The sequence below is a fragment of the Synchiropus splendidus genome, chromosome 8 (genome assembly GCF_027744825.2).
Source record: "Synchiropus splendidus isolate RoL2022-P1 chromosome 8, RoL_Sspl_1.0, whole genome shotgun sequence".
Taxonomy (NCBI): domain Eukaryota; kingdom Metazoa; phylum Chordata; class Actinopteri; order Syngnathiformes; family Callionymidae; genus Synchiropus; species Synchiropus splendidus.
Window position 1 is genome coordinate 12,918,876 of NC_071341.1, and position 19,012 is coordinate 12,937,887.

At 47.8% G+C, this 19,012-nt stretch overlaps 2 protein-coding genes across 2 annotated transcripts; one reads left to right on the forward strand and one right to left on the reverse strand.

Annotated features, from left to right (window-relative positions):
* The first annotated feature begins 3,876 nt into the window (after positions 1-3,876).
* st14a (ST14 transmembrane serine protease matriptase a) lies at positions 3,877-14,688 on the forward strand. Its single transcript, XM_053872836.1, has 18 exons — positions 3,877-4,143; positions 7,826-7,985; positions 8,368-8,569; positions 8,636-8,802; positions 8,881-8,916; positions 9,265-9,499; positions 9,820-9,962; positions 10,037-10,140; positions 10,197-10,303; positions 10,357-10,493; positions 10,562-10,666; positions 12,443-12,550; positions 12,613-12,726; positions 12,806-12,928; positions 12,997-13,180; positions 13,608-13,876; positions 13,960-14,096; positions 14,254-14,688. The coding sequence occupies exons 1-18, from the start codon at positions 4,102-4,104 to the stop codon at positions 14,410-14,412; spliced, it is 2,532 nt and encodes an 843-aa protein (XP_053728811.1). The 5' UTR covers positions 3,877-4,101; the 3' UTR covers positions 14,413-14,688.
* Positions 14,689-15,707: 1,019 nt separating this feature from the next.
* On the reverse strand, positions 15,708-17,873 carry cdca9 (cell division cycle associated 9). Its single transcript, XM_053872218.1, has 10 exons — positions 17,771-17,873; positions 17,585-17,716; positions 17,265-17,302; positions 17,159-17,207; positions 17,055-17,098; positions 16,929-16,990; positions 16,821-16,871; positions 16,255-16,336; positions 16,103-16,189; positions 15,708-15,807 (listed from the first exon to the last, which is right to left on the reverse strand). Exons 1-10 carry the CDS (start codon positions 17,871-17,873, stop codon positions 15,769-15,771), a joined length of 687 nt encoding a protein of 228 aa, XP_053728193.1. The 3' UTR covers positions 15,708-15,768.
* Positions 17,874-19,012: the final 1,139 nt, after the last annotated feature.

The following is a 19,012-nucleotide window of genomic DNA, read 5'->3' on the forward strand; positions in this document are numbered from 1 at the left end:
TCGACAGAAGGCTTCCCCCAGCATTACTCCAGGACGGGAGCCATGGGACTCGTGGCTGAATACACCATTCATCATGGTATGTCTGCCATAAGTACTTCTCCTTTTGCGGCACTAATTTCTGGAGATGATCCTCCCCATGGTGGACACAGTGGCAGGAATCCTAGGACAGTTGATGCCCTCTGCAGAGATATGGCAGATATGGCATGAGAGTCCCTGCACTGTTTCTGTACTTACGACCTGCTCGACTTACTACCACGACCAGCAGATGCTTATTCTTTTTTTATTCAATGTCTGGCACTGTAGTATGTAGCAACCCGGCAACACGTACGACAGTTACGGCAGCACAGTATCCCAGTATTTCACTCTCACACAGCGATCTACCACTACAGTAGTACCTATAACCCTCGCGTCAGCCATTTTGAATGGCATTAGACTTACGTCCAATCTGACCGGTTAGTTGGAACCGATCCTGGTCGGAAGTCGGATGTTACTTGTAGTTACACTTCTTAAAATCTTCACTTTCATTTAATCTATTTAGGTTCATTTTGTCCTTGTTACTTAAGTATATATTTTGGATATTTTTCCGTTATGTTTTGTAGTCATCACAGTTATTCTTTTGATGATGGCCCCCTCGACAGTTGCAGTTTCTAACGTGGCCCTTTAGGAAATTTATTTGCCCACCTCTGCAGTAGTGATTAGTGTTTGGATCACACCCAGTGAGCCACCAAGTCAGATGCTGCATTATTCTCTTATAAAGTGTCCCCCGAAGTCTCGGCGAACAAGAGGTTATGAGAGTGTCATTACGCTTCACTCCAGTCAGCAGCGTGGGAAATAAGTGATCCCCTGCTGAATTTATAAGTTTGCCCTCTTCCATTGAAGCTAACAGAATTTTGTTTACTGGTTATCTGTATAGACAGAATATCAGTAAAAAATGCATAAAAAACACAATAGTCATGGGGGGGAGTCTAGCTTCACACGCATGCATCCAAAAATAAAGAGAAAAACGTGTGTTGAATGTGAAAGCTGCTTTGATATATGTGCCCCCATTCACTACCATATGCCAGCAGAATTGGAATCAACTGGCAGTGTTCTTCCATGCCACCAGATCTAAGATTACCACTGACACAAGATCTGTACATCCTCTGACACAAGCTGATGACCATGGTCACTATGCAATACCTCAGGGACAGTCCTCAAATGTGCAGTCTGAGCTGGCATTGAATACAATGTGACATACTTCAGAGGGTAGTCTTATACCAAAATGTGTCCCCACCCCCACCTGGCACCTCACACCTCGAGCAACACCAGAGAAGGAAAGAGTCCAGCCCCTATCAAGGAGCTGGGTTCCAGAACCCAAGCTGTGGGTGGAAGGCACCTTATCCCACAGTGACGTGACGTTCCCGTCGCTCCCGACACGCCCCTTTTCCACTGCCACCCAAATGGCAGCGCACCTGACTCATGGGATGTTTACCACAGGTGGTGGGCCCATGGGATGAGGGTGGAATGGATGGAATATCCAACTCAACTCTTTGGTCACCTAGCCACCAGGCGCTTGCCAAAGGGCCCAAGTGTGAGTTAGGATTTGGTGTGTTATCGGTTTATCTTTACTTGTGAGGACCCATTTGGGGAAAAACACCTTCTTGTGAGAACATTTGTCGTGATGGGGAAATGGAGCCCCATGATGCATTGATACTTTCAGTCAACGATGCTTGCGCAAATACCGACACTTCATTAGGCTTCATTCATTACTCTGTGGCGCCATCAAGAGGTCACTAAACTGTACTACAATCTAGTTTCCCCTCCAAAACAAGTAGCGAGACCACAGTGAAAACCCCATTAGAAATTGGAATGCACTTTTGTTATTAAATTTTTGTTTTATTTTTGTAATTAAAGTGAATTAAAACCTCCGTTTTTCATTGGTTTTGATTGGGGGAAATTAGTTTCTCTAGAGCCAGAGCCAGCACAAAGGCATTTCTGCTTTTTTGGTAAGGATTTCTCCTGTTTTGGAAAAAAAAATCCTCTCACAAGGCACAGATGAAGCTGCAGCGGCAAGGTACATGACAGCCAATGTGAATACCATTTTTGAAGATTATTTCTTTGCTTTCTCCAGTACTGCAGTTCCATTGTGCCGGGTATTTCTGCACTTGGATTGTTGCACTTACTGTCAGTAATATAGATGTGGGAGTTTTACTGTGCTTGAATGGATACCACAGTTTGCGTCCTGAGAGAGATAAGTGGTCTAAGTCACGACAGTATATGGAATAAATGTTCATGTACATTACCTCTTGTTTGTGACTGTGAAACGTCAGATGGTAACAATGAGGTGAAGCAGAGGCTGAAGTGCATCATCTGCAGCACATTCAGAGGTCAGTTGTCTATCTGCCACAGCAGCTTTGAAGAAACCTAGTTTTTTAAATCTTGAATCCAGTATAGTGCTAATAAATAAAACAATTTGAGATTGTAAATTGAAAATTTTACCTGCTTTTCAGACACCCCACTAATGCCATGTCCTCTGCAGTGCCACATTTATTTCTTCTTCTTCCAGAGCGTGGTGGAGCATGGATGACGTTAGACCCGGAGCCACACTCTGATAACTCAATTGTTACATCACTGAACAGTGCCACAACCTTTAAAGAATCTGGGATCATGTTGAGATGCTGGGAAGAGAGCGTCAGCATTCGAGCCAGCCAAGGCTGCACCAACTGGTTCCCCTTCGTGAAAGAGTCTGTGGAGCATATTCAATGTGGTATTCCAACGTATCGCCACCTCCTGGACCACCTGTGATAGTCTCTCCTACAGCAAATTATTGTTATTTATCCATACAAGTACACGTGTGTGTGAGAGACAAAGATGGAAAAACAAATTTAATGAATGAGGGCATGCACCCATATTGGCTGCGCCATCCGTGACCATGGCCAAATTGAAGGCAGTGTATTTTCATCGACAAAGTTGCCAGTGGCGGCAATGACTGCATCAATGTTGATGAAGGTCCACATGTCCGAAGTAAGGCTCAGCAATGACGCGGCTTTAGCCTTCTCCTTCGAATCATTTTTTTTCACGTCCAAGATGAAAATCAAAGCATTACATACATGTCACAAGCAATGGCAGAACCACATACTTGCATCTCCAGTGAACCACCTCTCAGTCTGCAGGGCACACACACAACCAAGGGGCAATTTTAGTGATATCTAATGACTTAATTAAAATGAGAACAATTGCTTTATAGAGCCCCCAAAAAGTAAATTGAATTTATCTGGAGAGACACCTTTGAAGGACTCACGAGACATTTTAACACCACTGTGTTCACCGATCACCAAAATAGTGCTGGACTTCGAGTGTAGTCAAATATTCACTACATTCCAATAATAAATCTATTAATTCGAATGATTAAAAGTGAGAAGGAAGTCGTTCCTAAACAGTCACGAACAGTGGTTACTGTTCACTCGAGGATATGCGAAGCTGGTCGTTTGTGTGGGTGTGTGTGTTTTTTAAATCGGTTGTTTTGACTGAACAGTAATACGTTGCGTCACTGTTGTTGGGTTATCGACCGAGTTTCTTTTTAAAGCAGTTCGCTTCAGGCTGAGTCAGCTCGGTGGGAAACACACCTGAGTGACGTCACGAGTCGGCGGGATTTCTGCGATTTCTCGGGCAGAAACTGGACGGATGAATCAGCAGGTGAGTCACGGTGGAGGGAAGCGGCGTGTTGACCTGACTCCACAAACAAACAGACAATTTATCGCTATAAATAAACCACTATTGACAACAATAACGAATACAGTGGGTTTAATTGTTGTATGTTTTGGAGCGGCAGTTTACTAAGTTAAAGTGTGGAGTGCGTGACGTCACGCGCGAGCAGGACCTGTGGGGTAAACAGGAAGCAGGTACAGGTGCGCTCTCAGGTACACTCCCACAGAAACCCGACGCTTCCGGCTTCCTATAGTTTCGTCGGATCCACTCGACTTCTCCTGATCTTAGTGGACTCCTGGCACAACATCTCATCGCTACTTTAACGCTGGTTCCGAGAGTCGAACCTTCTGAGCGGACCCACGGACGGACGACAGGGCGAGGAGAGCCGGCTCAGGTGCTTCCGCGTGACCGCTGATGGACTACATGGACAGCGGGCTGAAATACACACCCAAGTCTGTGAGTACCGACCGACCGAGGGAACCCTCGATGGAACCCGGGAGGCGGCGTTCAAACCGTCCTCGGACAGGGAGTGACCTCCTGCAGAAAACATGGCTGTCAAAATGAGGTCAACCGCGAGCCGCTGATTTTCCAATTCAGAAAGTCGAATTTGTTCATGACGTCGCTTTCCGAAGACACAAGTCGATAAAGTCACCCCGAAAAAAACTCGGAAACGTTCGCAGAATGCACGCAAACGATGACGCTGAAAATGTGCTGTGTAATGCTAACGTTGAAATAGCCTCGTTAGCGCGCTGATATTGACTATAAACACAGTCGCAAACGTAACAATTCAACGCGATGGTAGTTGATAATGGATAAAATATTTTTAACAATACTTAGCTACACATGGACATCTAAAAAATGTTACTATTCATTTCAAGTTGTTTGTAAACGCTTTAACGAAGTCATGCTAAGTTTGATGCTGTGTCACACCACAGCTGTTTTAGATTTAGAAGAAACATTTTGATAGCTTGCTGTCCAACATGCGTCCCAGGGGCTGAACCCAGCCCACCGGGTCTTGTTCCGTGGCCTGCAACGCGTGGAATTAAAGCTCATTTAAAGCTCTGTGAAAAGTAGGTCCCCTCCTTGTGTGTCGATGAGTGACTCATTACTAGTACTGTGTTCAAGCTGGTGGCAGTTGAAGGTTATTATGATCAGTCATTTAGCAAGAGGACGACGTAAACTAAAGCTCATGAGAAATTGTTTTTTTTTGCCGTGTAATTTTGCTGAAATGGATCGAAATTGGATTATTGTACTGGCAGCTTTGCCATGACAGTCAGGTGTAACACTGGCACACCCTTTCCGCAAGTCCTCGCTAACAGCCTGGCTGTGATCTATAATTCATCTGGTCATTTAGAAAGATATAAGATATATATATCGGATGATGAGGACTAAGATGGATGTCGTGTTATGAGTGGAGGGCCAGTTTGTGTAATTTGAGATCACCACGATAACTGAAATGGAAACTGAAATCTCATTTGTCCTTGTTGACTGTTCTGCCCTCGTCCTGACTATAAATGATCTGAACAGCTTTTTGAGCTTAGTGTAGTTTAGTGTAGCATTGACATAGGTGTTGAGGTTGAGCCACAATCTGGCTCAGATTCTTCGGTTGTCCCTGCTTCCCACTCGTGCTGGAGAAGCGTGGTTTTGACCCTGTGATTTACAGTTTCATCTCTGACACACACCGTTGTGTTTTGTGTGGTGATGGAGAGCAGAGTCAGAGGTAGTTTTGACACTTAGATTTGCTGACAACAATCTGATCTGATATAGCGCTTCTGGTGAAGCTAGCGGTGATTCTACAGACTCATCATGACCGCTACACTCAACACAATCGAAGCAGCTAGTTTGTGAGCTTTAAAACAAGTGCTCCAGCCTGCCGTAAGTTCCTTATTTACCCTGGTGAGATGTTGCTCGGGATGGTGGTGGACCTCCGATCTCACGGCTGAGAGTTCAGGTCACTCCATCCACCCCGCTGTGGACGCTCAAATTCCTCGGCTGTGTTCTGACTTGTTCCCTCCTCTGTGGCTTAGATGGTGGTGATGGCTGCACGCTGACACTCAGAATCAAAGTTGGATCATGTTATCAAGAATTAGAGATTAGAATACACTGGAGGCTGCTGAGTGGAGGAGCGGTTGGGAAAGTGAGCATGGCTCCACTGGGACAATAAAACTGACGTTTTTAGGTTTGGAAAAGGTCATTTGGTTCTAGTTTTATGAACCATAAATGAAGATTTGACCAAAGGTCTAGGACCAGACCTGTTTTTTCTGGTACAAAAACCAGTCCAGACCTTTTTCCTGGACGTCTGAAGTTTAGGTGGTGGCTATGAGTTCTGTGCTATGATACTGTGTTCAACCATGAGTGACCAGGGTTGAAAACCAGAGTGGGAAGAGCGCTGTCAGAGGTGGTCCCATGATGTGGCTGCCGGGAACAGGAGGACCTGGAACTCCAGGTTTCATGTCTTTTCAACCTATTTGCATGCTGACAGTTGGTTTCCCCTCCAGCGAGAGGGACCAGACTGTCAGACCTTTAGGGAGTGGTGGAGATGGATGGGTAGATGGATGTTCACTCATGAGTGCTAAGCCAGAAGACAGAGCTCTTCACTGACTGGGTTTCATCTCCCACCTGTGGTCATCAAAGACCAGGATGTCTCTTGAACCACTGAGGTGTTTATCTGGGAGGAGGCCGCGGGGCAGAACCAGGCTTGAGAGATGATCTCCTGGTTGACGAGCTGGAGGTTTCTGGAGTGGTTATACATGGGAGCAACAGAATCTTGAGACCAGACTTCACCCAAAATAATTTCACCTCAGCTGTCTGTCATACTCCCCCCATTGTACACACAGAAGTGAGAGTTTGACTGTGACAGGAACACACGTCGCAGCAGTCAGGTTGTGTGTTGATCGTTCCAGCAGGTTTGACCAGATTGTGCTGCTGAAACCTCAGTGCTCTCCTCCCCCTCTCCGTCTCCCCTGCTGCAGTCGACGCCAGCGACTCGCACCACCTCTCCTCTAGTCAGTCACCGCCTCACTGCAGGAAAGCGCTTTCCTGATTTCACTGCTGGAATCAAAGTGCTTGCTTTTATAGCTGCTCCAGAGTTGAGTTGTTGTGGTTGTTTTCTGGGTTCTGTGGGTCTCCACTCACCCACGCATTCCTGCATGCGCAGGTATCTACTTGTTGTCTCCGGCTGTCACTCACTAGATTATGTAATTAGCCTTTGCAGACAGAATATCTGGGTTTATGTCGTGGTAATTGGAGCAGAGAGGAAACTCTGATGTTGCTCTCTGAAGTGAGACGAAGTGAAAACAGTCATGGTTCAAAGCACACGTTTTTATCGTGAGATTAGAGATATTTGTCTGGCATCATCAGACAGTATGAACAGATTATGATATTAGAAATGTGAATCAGGACGATTACATATGTCATGAACAAAACCTTTTTACAAAATGTTTATGTGCGAGCACTTTTGTGACAGGATTATAGATTGTTTTGAATTGTGTTGATTTTACTTTTTATAATTAGTATCAAATGACTTATTTTTTTCGCATTCATATGCATTTCTTTAAATTTAGTTTTGACTAGATTTAATTCTTAATTTAAAATGCATTTTGTGGGCTTATTTTTTGAGTGGAAGGAAGGGGCTTTGTTTGGGGGGGGGAAAAAGTTCCGGTATATCTGGTCATGTGACCAGCTGCGATAGAAATAGGCAGTAAATTGACCTTTTGACTTGCTACAACACCACATACAGTTGCATTGATGTAATAAATCACCCCCCTTGTGACTTTGGTGACCAAATGCTGATTTACCGACGTATTGAAGGTTTTCCCTAGTTACTACGGCCTGCTTCTTCTAAGTGAGTTTTTGGCGCTACCGCCATCTGGTGTCCGTATGCGAGCAGTGCACTATGTCCTGTTTGAGGGTTACAGTGAGTGCTGGAGCCTATTCTAGTGGCTATTGGTCGAAAGGCGGGATTTATTTAATACGAAATATATTGACAGAATATTTTTGGAACAATGATTTCAGGTTAAACCCATCACAGAGCAGATGCAGATGAGAGGCTTGGTGGAGCTTTATTTCGGTGTAGATCTCAGTGCTAATGAAAAGTTTTGGCCGGTCATGTGACTGGTGTGACTTTGTATTCTTCCAGGACAAAGACTGGGACTCGTCGGTGCAGTTCCTGCCTGCCTCTGACAACAAGAAGCTTGAGAAGAAGAAGGGTCCGGGGAAGATCGGAGCAGTGATCGGGCTTCTGATCTTCGCTGCTGTCGTGGCACTGATGACCGGACTGCTGGTCTGGCACTTTCACTGTGAGTGTCTCGACGGGTCGTGGCAGTTTGAGTTTGAAATAAAAACTAGGTGACTGAGCCATGCTCACACCTCAGGAAAGCCACTGCAGAAAGTGAATGTGACCTAGGAGGAGTGTTTTTGAGTTTGATGGCGTTCACATGTGACTGGGATTTCCAATGTTTGTGAAAAGCCTGAGCGTACCAGCTAAGGTAGCGTTTCTGCTTACTGGCGAGCGAAGCTAGTTTCTGTTCTGCTTTGAAGAACCTCTGCTCTACTGTAGACCTGGGAAGGATCATCCCAGTTAACATTTTATTGAAGGCCAGTGATCACCCGTTTGGGTCTGAACAGGCTGACAGTACAGGAGTTGAAGAAAAGTGGTGATCAGTCTTTGTGATGTTTCAGATCGCAAAGATGTGCGCATCAAGCAGATGTACAGTGGCTCCATGCGGATCACCAACCAGGGTTTTGTGGAGGCCTACGAGGACGCCAACAGCACGGAGTTCAAGGCGCTGGCCAAGCAGGTGATCATGCAGCTCAAGGTGCTGTACAGCAAGAGCCCGCAGCTCGCCAAGTACTACGTGGGCTCCTCTGTCCAGGCATTCAGGTGAGTTTCCCTCGGTGGCTCGAGCACACGTGCAGCGCACTGAAACCCCCTGTCGCCGTGTGGCAGTGAAGGCAGCGTCATTGCCTACTACCTGTCGGAGTTCAGCGTGCCGTCCGGCCAGGAGTCTGCCGTGGCCAAAGCCATGGCCGACATCGACAAGCTGGTGGACAAGTTCCAGCGTAGCAGCTTCAGAACGGGAAACTCTCTGGTGATGGAGGACGTCACGTCCTCGGGTAAGTGCCGTTGCCCGCAGCGCCTGAGGGTCGTGTTTGTCGCTCACTCGCTCTGTGTTGTGTTTCATGTCATCACAGCAGTGGACGAGCGTCTGGTGTCGTCCTCATTCAGCAGTGAGTCTCCAACTGACACACCCACCACCCACACTTCACCAAGTCTTCACAGTTGTTGTGTTTTCTTCTTTCCCTTCCTCTTCTTTTGCATTTTTCCCTCCTCTTCCACATCTTTGTCTTCCTTTGCCCATTCCACCTTTTCTTCTTGTTCTTTTCATCTTCTTCTTAGCCATCCTCTTTCATCTCTTCCCTCCGCTTCTTCCTCCTCCCCCTCCTTGCCCTCTTCTTCCTCCTTGTTAAGATAGAAGCCAAGTATGATCAACAGACTGATTCCTTTCTCCAAGCTCTTCACCTTGTTTGTACAAACCCTGATCATTTTTTTGTGTTTGAATGTGCCGTCCTTGCTAGGGTTCTTCCGGTACTCTGAACACACCAGAATCAACCACTTGGGTCAGATCCAGTCGCCAGGCTTTCCCAACCGGCCCTATCCACCCAATACCTTCATCCAGTGGCAGATCCGTGCTGACCCAAACTCGGTCATAAAACTAGACTTCGACACCATGAACCTGGAGGAGGACTGCAGGAACGACTTTGTCAAAATCTACGACTCCCTGGTGGCCATTGAGAGACGTGTGGTGCAGGAGTGAGTGCGCAGTTGGGCATTAATTCTTCTTGTTTTTTCCGTCCCATCTTCCTCCTCTGTATCTGCACCTGTTTCCCGTCTCTTCTACCCCCTTCCCTTCTTCCTCCTTATTGTTCCTGCTTGTTGTCTTCCATGACCTTGTCTTTTTCTTCTTCTTGTTTTCCTCCTCTTCAACCTGTTTGTGTTTTATAAGCATGTTCGCAGGACGTGATGTGCTTCTTCTGCTTCAGACTTCCAAACACCCGTACCAACCCGTCTGAACTTTGTGCTGTTCAGCCAATGGAATCTGTTGTGATGAGTCTGCATTTTCTTGCCTGCAGGCTGTGCGGCTACTACTCCCCCAGTGAACCTTTGACCTTTCTGTCATCTGGCAACGTCATGCTGGTCACCATGGCAACCAACGATAGACTCAACTATCCTGGATTCCGGGCTCAGATCTCACAGGTGCCCAGAGGAAGCCCAGGTGAGCCCACACCTGACGACGTCCTGGGTGGGGACAAATGCAAGTGTGGAGCTCAACTTACCATTTTCTTTCAGTGTTGTCCTGTGGAGGACAGCTTTCCGGGGACAAGGGAACCTTCTCCTCACCAAACTTCCCCAACTACTATCCTCCACTCACCAGGTGCCAGTGGTTCATCAAGGTGAGTCCCTCCTCCCGCCTCCCCCCACCTGGCTACTCACTCCTCCCATCTGTCAGGTTCCTGCTGGAAAGGCAGTGAAGGTGACGTTCAAGAAGTTCCTGATGACCGAGCCCAGCGAGGACGGCAGCTGCCGCAAAGACTTCGTGGAGATCAATGGCAAAAGGTGAGGCGGTTGCCTCCCGTGTGCGAGTGAGAGTCTGAACCCTACGGTTGCAGGATCTGTGGGGATAAACCGGACCGGACCGTGACTGAGACCAGCGGCTCCAACTCCATGAACGTGTTATTCGTGTCCGACGCCTCTTATGTGGATCGTGGGTTTGACGCTGAGTTTGAAGCCATCGACAGCAAGAACCGTGAGATGTGGAAGCTCTGTGACCCATTGGGTTGAGGCTTGGCTTAAACTCTGTGTTTTGATTGACAGCGTGTCCGCAGCAGTTCCAGTGCATGAACCAGCGCTGCATCAAAGCCGACCTCCGATGCGACGGCTGGAACGATTGTGGCGACATGTCCGACGAGCTCAAGTGCAGTAAGTTTCCCAAGAGAGATTGGACACGGGCCTTCGGGCCGGAACATGCTTGCCTCGACAAAAATTCACAACTGTTAAGTCTAGTTTAAGTCAAAACATTTTAGTCATCCCTCATTCCAGACACACTTTTTGCTTATTTATTCCACTTGACTTTTGTTGTAAAATACTGACTGAAATAATTGTAGTTATAAGGGTATTTTATAAAATTACAATAATTTTAAATAATCTTGAATTAACTGAGTGAATGAATCCTCCATACAACTGTGCTGTTAGTGTCGCGATTGTTGACTCCAATAAATAAATATGGGGATGTCCAGATACCACTATTTTGCCGACTACAATGTCAAATTGAGTACTTGCCAATACCAAATACCGATACCAGTACTTAATTTCATAACAACCATTTAAATTATGTTTTTTTTTCAGCACGTTCCCTGAATAGACACAACTTCACTGCCACAGATTTGACTTAAAACATTTCAAGTTTAGCCTGGGCATTTTATGTATATGCAATATCCAAGCTCCTAGTATTGCATACTGGTTTATTTATACAGTGTTCCCTCGTTCATTGTTGGTTGTTACATTCTAGGACGTCACGCGATAGTACCATAATGGAAGAAAGCAGCAGCACCATAGCTGGACCATAATGCAAATAGCAGCACCCAGGTTAGCGCAGCGTTGCACAGGTCATCAGCATCAAATAAGTCTTTGTAACAATGTTGTGACTCCCTTTGAATGGAAGCGACGAGCTCAGCATGAATTCTGCATACGGGTGTTTATTGAGCTGTGAAAACTACATAGAAAACACATAAAAAACGTTCTCACAATAATAATAATAACATTGCTTGCGGCTTCAGCTTGAATGTACCATCGTGGCTATAACCTTTTTCATTTATTCATTCACGTCTATTCATGTACAATTTACTTTTTAACTATTTACTAATTTTATTTTACTGTTTTACTAATTTTAACTAAAAATATTTATTACTTTGGAACTTATCCGGCTGGCTGTCACAAATGTCATCGGATGGATCTTACTGACCGTTTTCTTGAATTAAACACTGAGCCGTTCGCTGCGGAGCTGGGGCGGTATAAAACTCCGTATAAATTGCTGATGAACAGCAATGTTTTATACGGAACATTGTCTGCCACTCTGAGGCACATGGCAGGGGATATTTGTCATATGTGAACGCGATGCACTGAATCTGCAGAATATAGCGAGGGAACACTGAAGTAGGTATTGGGTGCAGTCGTGAGCGAGTACCTACAAGTACAGCAGTATCGGGGCGAGAACCGATACTGGTATCGCTATCGGAACGTCCCCAATTAAATTAAACAGAAATGGAAAGTAGGCAATCAAGAAGTGAAGCCAACTTTTGACATTCATTAAATTGGTGACAACAAAAGTGCTACTTTTTAATCAGTAGAAGTAAATCTCACTCCAGTCTCCAGCCATCCTCAGACAGTCTGTCTCTTTACGTGTCCGCCCAGTCCGGACATGCGACATTCCGGGAGCTGCGGACCCATTCCCGTCATTTAGTTATGTTACTATCAAGATTTTTCTGTGAAACGAAAACTAGGAAGGTGTTTTTATTTTTTTGTTTTTGTGAAACATTTTTGTTATTACGCACATTCACACAGTTTTTGTTGGGAAAAAGAGTGGTTGACAAACGTATTTTATCACAAGCTGGTTTCGTCGTCCCACGCCACACTTTCCTGCTATCTTGGTACCACAGCAGTGATTCGTTCACACACACATACTCCTGTTCCCTCCAGAGTGCAAGAGTGCCGACATTACCTGCAAGAACGGATTCTGCAAACCCATGTTCTGGAAATGTGACGGCGTGGACGATTGCGGCGACGGCACAGATGAGCAGGACTGCGGTAAAACGACCACTGCGTCTCTGAACCTCTTCTGTACTTCATGTGTGTTGGTGTGGCGGCAGGTTGCAAGTCTGGGCAGATGAAGTGCCTGAACGACAAGTGCGTCTCTGACAAGAAGCTCTGCGATGGGCGCGACGACTGTGGCGATGGATCTGACGAGCTGGACTGTGGAACAAGTGAGTCTGTGGAGACGTCCTTGTGAGAGTCACTTATGTTGTGTGTCTCACCTGTGTTCTTGGTGTGTGCCCCCTACAGACAGGGGCGTGTCCTGCACAGATCTGACCTACAAGTGTAACAATGACCAGTGCCTCAGTAAAACAAACCCGGAGTGCGATGGGGTGGTGGACTGTGAGGACGGTTCGGACGAGCAAAACTGCGGTACGTGACCCTCCCACTGATGTGTCATGTGACTTCCTGTCTGTAATTTTCACTGGTTCTGCCGTCAGACTGCGGACGCAGCAAATTCAGGACGTCACGAATCGTTGGCGGGCAGGACGCGGAAGAGGGGGAGTTTCCGTGGCAGGTCAGCCTCCACGTCAAGGGCTATGGTCACGTGTGCGGCGCCACCATCATCAGTCCAAAATGGCTGGTCACTGCAGCCCACTGTGTGCAGGACGACGGCAAAACCAGGTAAGGCTGACGATGTGAAACCATCCCGAAGGTTCAGAAGGTTGTGAAGTGGCAAGGATGAGGATCCAAGTTTGTGACCAGTCAGGGTGGATATCCGGACCTGAGGTCATCCTCAGGTGAAGGAGTTGAAGTAGCTCATGTTCACAAGTGAAGGAAGGATGGATTCGTGAGGGAAGAAAGAGCTGAACCAGGAGACAGAGCTCTCCACCCAGCGTTAGGTTTCTTTTCCCACCTGTGGTCAACAGCTTTGGAGTAACCCTCTTTCTCTGAGAGAAGTTCAGTCTTCCTGGAGAGACTTGGAGGAGAGCCTCTGGTCTCATCAACTCCCCTGTCACATCAACATGGTTTAGTGGCAGATTCCACCAAGACTCATGAAACTGAAGCAGGAAGTACCACGTCCCTTAACTCATCTGCTCTGCTCCCTCAGGTTCTCTCAGCCGCAGACGTGGGAGGCTCATCTGGGCCTCCACTCTCAGGGAGTCGCAGGCCACTCTGTGAAGAGGAACCTCAAGGCCGTCATCTCTCACCCCAACTACAACGACTACACCTTTGACAATGACATCGCCCTGATGGAGCTAGAGAGTCCTATCACCTACAGCGACTACATCCAGCCCATCTGCCTGCCGGCGCCGCAGCACATCTTTCCGGACGCCCACATAGTGTGGATCACCGGCTGGGGGGCCACCAGGGAAGGAGGTGAGACCGGCTAACCCTGGAGCATGAATGTGACCGCTAATGGCCAATGACAACACGGTTCTGAGAACGCAACCTGTTCGCAGGATTCGCTGCCAAGGTTCTCCAGAAGGCTCAGGTCCGAATCATCAACCGCTCGGTGTGCAACAAACTGATGGGTGGTCAGATCACATCCAGGATGATGTGTGCCGGCGTGCTGGAAGGAGGAGTCGACGCCTGTCAGGTGAGATACGCTCCACGTCTCAGAGAGATGAGGGACCTGTTCATGCTGCCAAACTTTTCAGTTTTCATTCATCCCAACATAACTGCTTCATGAGTCGGTAAAGCGTCTGACTGCTGCGACTGAACTAACACACTGGCCTCTCCTCCTCTGTGGGCAGGGAGACTCCGGTGGCCCTCTGTCCAGTCCGGCCAAGAACCGCATGTTCCTGGCTGGAGTGGTGAGCTGGGGCGATGGCTGCGCCCGCCGGAACAAGCCAGGCATCTACACGGTCACCACTAAGTTCCGCGGCTGGATCAAGGAGAAGACGGGACTGTAGGAGGCAGCAGGGGGCGCTGATGCCCACAGACTCTTGGCCCTCGGGGAGTAGCTCTTCTAAGATGTGATGTACATACCTGTTAGTTTAGTGACGTGATGGAGACCGTCGGGTGCCCAGACTCGACCGTTACGCGTGAAGTGTCCTGATGAACTTTTAACTGAACCGTCCCACCTGCCTGGCCCAGTTCACCCCTGCTGGAGTTCCTGTTGACGACGTCAGAGCTTCATTTTAATGTCTCCTTTGAATCTATGTGAATGAATTTTATAGACGTTTTTAATAAAATATTTCTAATATGATCTTGGCACTTTGGAGCACACTGCAGTTGAAGTTCCCTTCAGGTCTTTCCAGCATTCAGTCTGATCACCTGATGGAACTCTGAGCTCTCAGCCCATTCTTGTTTGCTGTTATGGACAGACACTGTTAGGGAGGAGTCTCCATGGACTGTGATGTTTGCTGAGGTGAAGAAGCCGGAGAGGTATGGAACGAAGGAATTGGAAGATGGATGAGTTGGAGACAGAAGCTCTGACATAAAGAGAGGACGCACAGAAGAGTTGCTCAGGAGATGCTCAGGATTTGATTTAGAGGGACTATGATGGACAAGAAACCAGGACATCAGAGGGACAGGTGGAGAGGTTTGGAGACAGCGTTAGGGAGGCCAGAATCTGGTGGTTCGGACACTTGGAGAGGATAGACAGGAGATGTGGTGGGAGAGGGGTGACCAGAGAGATGGTTTGAGTTGGAGGACATTGACCTGTTGGGAAAATGCTAGTAAAATTTCCTGTTGATTTACACCAGCTTTGCAACAACCCTCAGAACAACAGTTTTGTCTGGACTCGAAGAGCAAAGCTCAGTCACTCAAGAGATTCAGAGGAGAACCTCTGCTCCCCCAGGACACCAGAGCTGTCACTCCCAAGTAGTATTTGACACCATTGTCAGAGCGAGCGAGGGATTCTGCTTCCTTCTGACATGTGAGAACCAGTCAGGGAGGTCAGTCCAAGTCAAGCATCATCTCATGAGGGCAGAGTTGTCACTCTTCCAGATGGAGAGCAACATTCAAAATGGCTGAGGAATAACCAGGACAGCGCTGACCCAGTGTAACATAAACCTTCAGATCAACTCCACTCAGTCACTTGAAGGCTGATTTCAGTGATGGGCAGTGGTAACAGCTGAGTGTGAAGAGAGAGCAGCTGGAAGTGTTGGTGAGTACACGCTCTTCTCAGTGGTCTGCTGCTTCACAGGAGCCACTGCACTCACACAGGTGCAAGATCGACATGCGTTTCAAAACACTCTTCAGGTCCATTCAAAATCACTTTATTCTCATTACAGCACATTTAAAAGAAGTTAGAGGCCGACAGGTCATCGTTGGGCTTTGGCTGACAGTTTGGACATCAGCTTCTGCAACACAAAGACTCAGGGTCAGAGACCAGCTCATGGGACACCCGAAAAATGATCATGAAACAGCACAGAGCCAATGAAACTCATTCAGAACAGGTGAGCGAATGCACCTGCAGGCGATCTAGGACCTCATGACTAACAAGGTGAACACGAGTCCAAACTAGAAGGTCGGACGTTTTTTTCCCCACTGAATCGTAGTTACACCCCGCAGCTTCAGTGCTGTGGTGACACGTTCAGGAGTTTGTGGTCCAAGACTCAAGTCGGTCACCGAGTCAGAGCAGTGAAGCTTTCCTACCGCCAGTTTCTGGATCTGAAACAGCGCAACGTCGTCCAGCAGCTCCATGTCGATCTCGTCTTTGGTCTCCTCGGAAATGCAGACGGTCTGGAGCCACACCAGAACCAGCTGAAGTCATTGAATCAGAGGAATCAGAGAGAGTGGACCAGTACCTGCCCCAGAGCCGTGGTGACGCTGATGTGAGCCATGGACCCGCCTGCCGAACAGTGGAGGTCTCCCGTTGACACAGTGGACCTGCAAGGTCACAAGGTCGTTCAGATCAGAGAGGGTTTCTCCAAGTGTTCAGTCCAGATGGGGGAGAGAGTTTGCATGGAACACTGATGGTCTTAGGACTGGGGCCTCATAGAACCAAATCTTGTCTTGTGAAGTGCCATCTGGTGGAGAGGCTTCCCATGACACTGAAGAAGACTCAGACATATCCCAGAATGGAGGCTGGACTCACTGGCTGAGAGACAAGGATCCGGTACCTGCTGTCGCGGTGGGCTTCACCTCTCACGGCTTATGTCAAAGAACAACTGCTGGCGCATTCAAGGCGAGTCATGGAAACTTGAGTCACTTCCACTGTAAATTCTACCCCAAACATTGTACCTACAAAAATTAAGCTGCTTTTGGATTCAACACATGCCAACGATCACGTTGGCAACTCAAACTCTATGAACACACATTTTAGTTCAAACAATGTTTTTATTTACATTTTTTGTGTCTCAATAGGGCTCACCTGAGCTTGGGCTTGCTTTGAACGGTGTCATAGCTCCTCTTCTTCTGGCAGCTGAAATACACACACTCATGACCAGACAGTCACACCGGTGCGCGGACACACACTCACCCGAGGTTCCCGCTGCTGATGCTGCTGGACAATGCTTTGGCCTTCCTGCCCCCCTTGGCTCCCTGAGAGAGTCACCTACTTACTGAAGTGTTTGTTGCCACGCGGAGACTGGTGGAGGTCACTCACCGCCGTGCTCTTGCTCAGGGGTTTCTGTGCCGCCGCAGACCAACCTGGGACGTGGACAAACATGGTAGAGCGTCTGTGCGGTCGCTGACTGTTGGTGGACTCACCTTTCCTGCTGCGTGTCCTCTGGGATTTCTGCAGACCCGACAACTCCACCTGCACATGTGGGTCCATTACGCACCACTAGAGGGCAGCAACTCGTCGCTCACTCACCTCCAGGGCGATGGGCACGTCGCTCGCCGTTTCCCGCTCTGACAGAAACACAACTCCGTTGTCACGTAACAGCGCAGCGCTGGTCGTATGCAGTGGTCAATAGCAATTACATATGGCCTTCACATTTACGCAAATGGTTTTCCTGTACGCCATCAAACGGCTGACCAGCAGGAGGGCCGTGGGACTGCTTCCTGAGTGCGCGACTGACCCGTGGGCCACAGGCTTGACGCCAGAAACCTGACATCCATTGAAGCATGGTCCCAGCTGCCCTCATCAACGACGCTATTGCGCAGCAAGTTTCAGGTTCCAAACCAGCTCACCCCCCATGTGATCCATGATGGAGCTGCTCTGGAGCTTGGGCGGGATCTTCATCAGCTCTACCTCGAACACCCGGTCCACACTCGCCAGCAGGTCCTCCAGCCGGCTCTGCACCTCCAGGACCCGCTGCTGGGCTGCAGGTGAGCGAGTCACTACCACGCAAGCGCAACAGCAGGCAGCGCACTCACCTTCCGCCTCATACTGCTGGACCAGCAGCTTGAGGCGCTGCTGGCGCATCAGCCGCTCCTGCTTCTCCACGCTTGCCGCGTTCTTCTTCCTCCTCGCCGGCATCTCGTCTTCCAGCTGACCCCGCCGCGAGCCCGCCTTTAATCATGTGACGTCAGCAGCGTCAGGCGCCATCACCTGGAACCCGCTCACCTGTGGCTCCGAGGTCTCAGACGCGCGTCACGCAAAAGCGTTATAAACAATTTAAACGCAGGATCGCTGGGTGATGAACGACGTTCTGTCATATACCATTATAAAAACACATTCTACCACTGTCGATTTAAAATATCAATTAAAGCTGAGTTAACTCGCCATTAACAGAAGATGAAACACATGTCGTATTTGTTCTAAATGTAACTTAAAGGACGATGTTTTCCTCAGGCAAACATTTGTTTACTCCAACAATCCAACATACCAGATACTGTCAAGAACATTCTTTTGAATAACCTCAATAACATGCAAAAAGCACAACATGGAAAACATTATTGGCCACTCTTCCTTTAACTAACTGAACCAAAGACATTAACGTACTATATTTGTTCCAGTTAATATTTGATGTCTTATGTCTTGTTATTCAATATTATTTAATGTCTGTTAAATTGTACTTCATTTTGTTTTTTTACTACATATGCATAAGTACAAACACAATCGATCTATCCATTTAGAGCTGATACAAAATGTATAATTAATTAATCGTGAGTGAACTCACCAGGAGCGGCAACATTCAAAATGGCTGCGGAATAACCAGGACAGCGCTGACCGTCTGACTCAGTGTACATTTGCAGCCACATAAACAAACCTTCAGACCAACGCCACTCAGTCACCTGAAAGCTGATTTCAGTGAAGGGCAGCTGAGTGTGAGGAGAGAGCAGCTGGAAGTGTTGGTGAGTATACTCTCTTGTCAGTTGCTTCACAGGAGCCACTGCACTCACACAGGTGCAAGATCTCAACACACATTTCAAAACACTCTTCGGGCCCATTCAAAATCACCTTATTCTCATTACAGCACATTTAAAAGAAGTTAGAGGCCGACAGGTTATCGCTGGGCTGACAGTTTGGACATCAGCTTCTGCAACACAAAGACTCAGGGTCAGAGACTCTGAAGGAGACCAGCTCATGTCACACCCAAAAAATGATCATGAAACAGCACATAGGATCTGGATCTGAACCAGCGCAACGTCGTCCCGCAGCTCCATGTCGATCTC

Excerpts from the sequence above, each read along its gene's own strand:
- cdca9 (XM_053872218.1), bottom strand. The coding sequence starts at position 17,873 with ATGCCGGCGAGGAGGAAGAAGAACGCGGCAAGCGTGGAGAAGCAGGAG. Across the intron at positions 16,872-16,928 it reads ATCAGCAGCGGGAACCTCGG|CTGCCAGAAGAAGAGGAGCT; the intron begins GTGAGTGTGTGT and ends TGTGTATTTCAG. Across the intron at positions 16,337-16,820 it reads CAAAGCAAGCCCAAGCTCAG|GTCCACTGTGTCAACGGGAG; the intron begins GTGAGCCCTATT and ends GTGACCTTGCAG.
- st14a (XM_053872836.1), top strand. The coding sequence starts at position 4,102 with ATGGACTACATGGACAGCGGGCTGAAATACACACCCAAGTCT. Across the intron at positions 4,144-7,825 it reads TGAAATACACACCCAAGTCT|GACAAAGACTGGGACTCGTC; the intron begins GTGAGTACCGAC and ends GTATTCTTCCAG. Across the intron at positions 8,803-8,880 it reads GGAGGACGTCACGTCCTCGG|CAGTGGACGAGCGTCTGGTG; the intron begins GTAAGTGCCGTT and ends ATGTCATCACAG.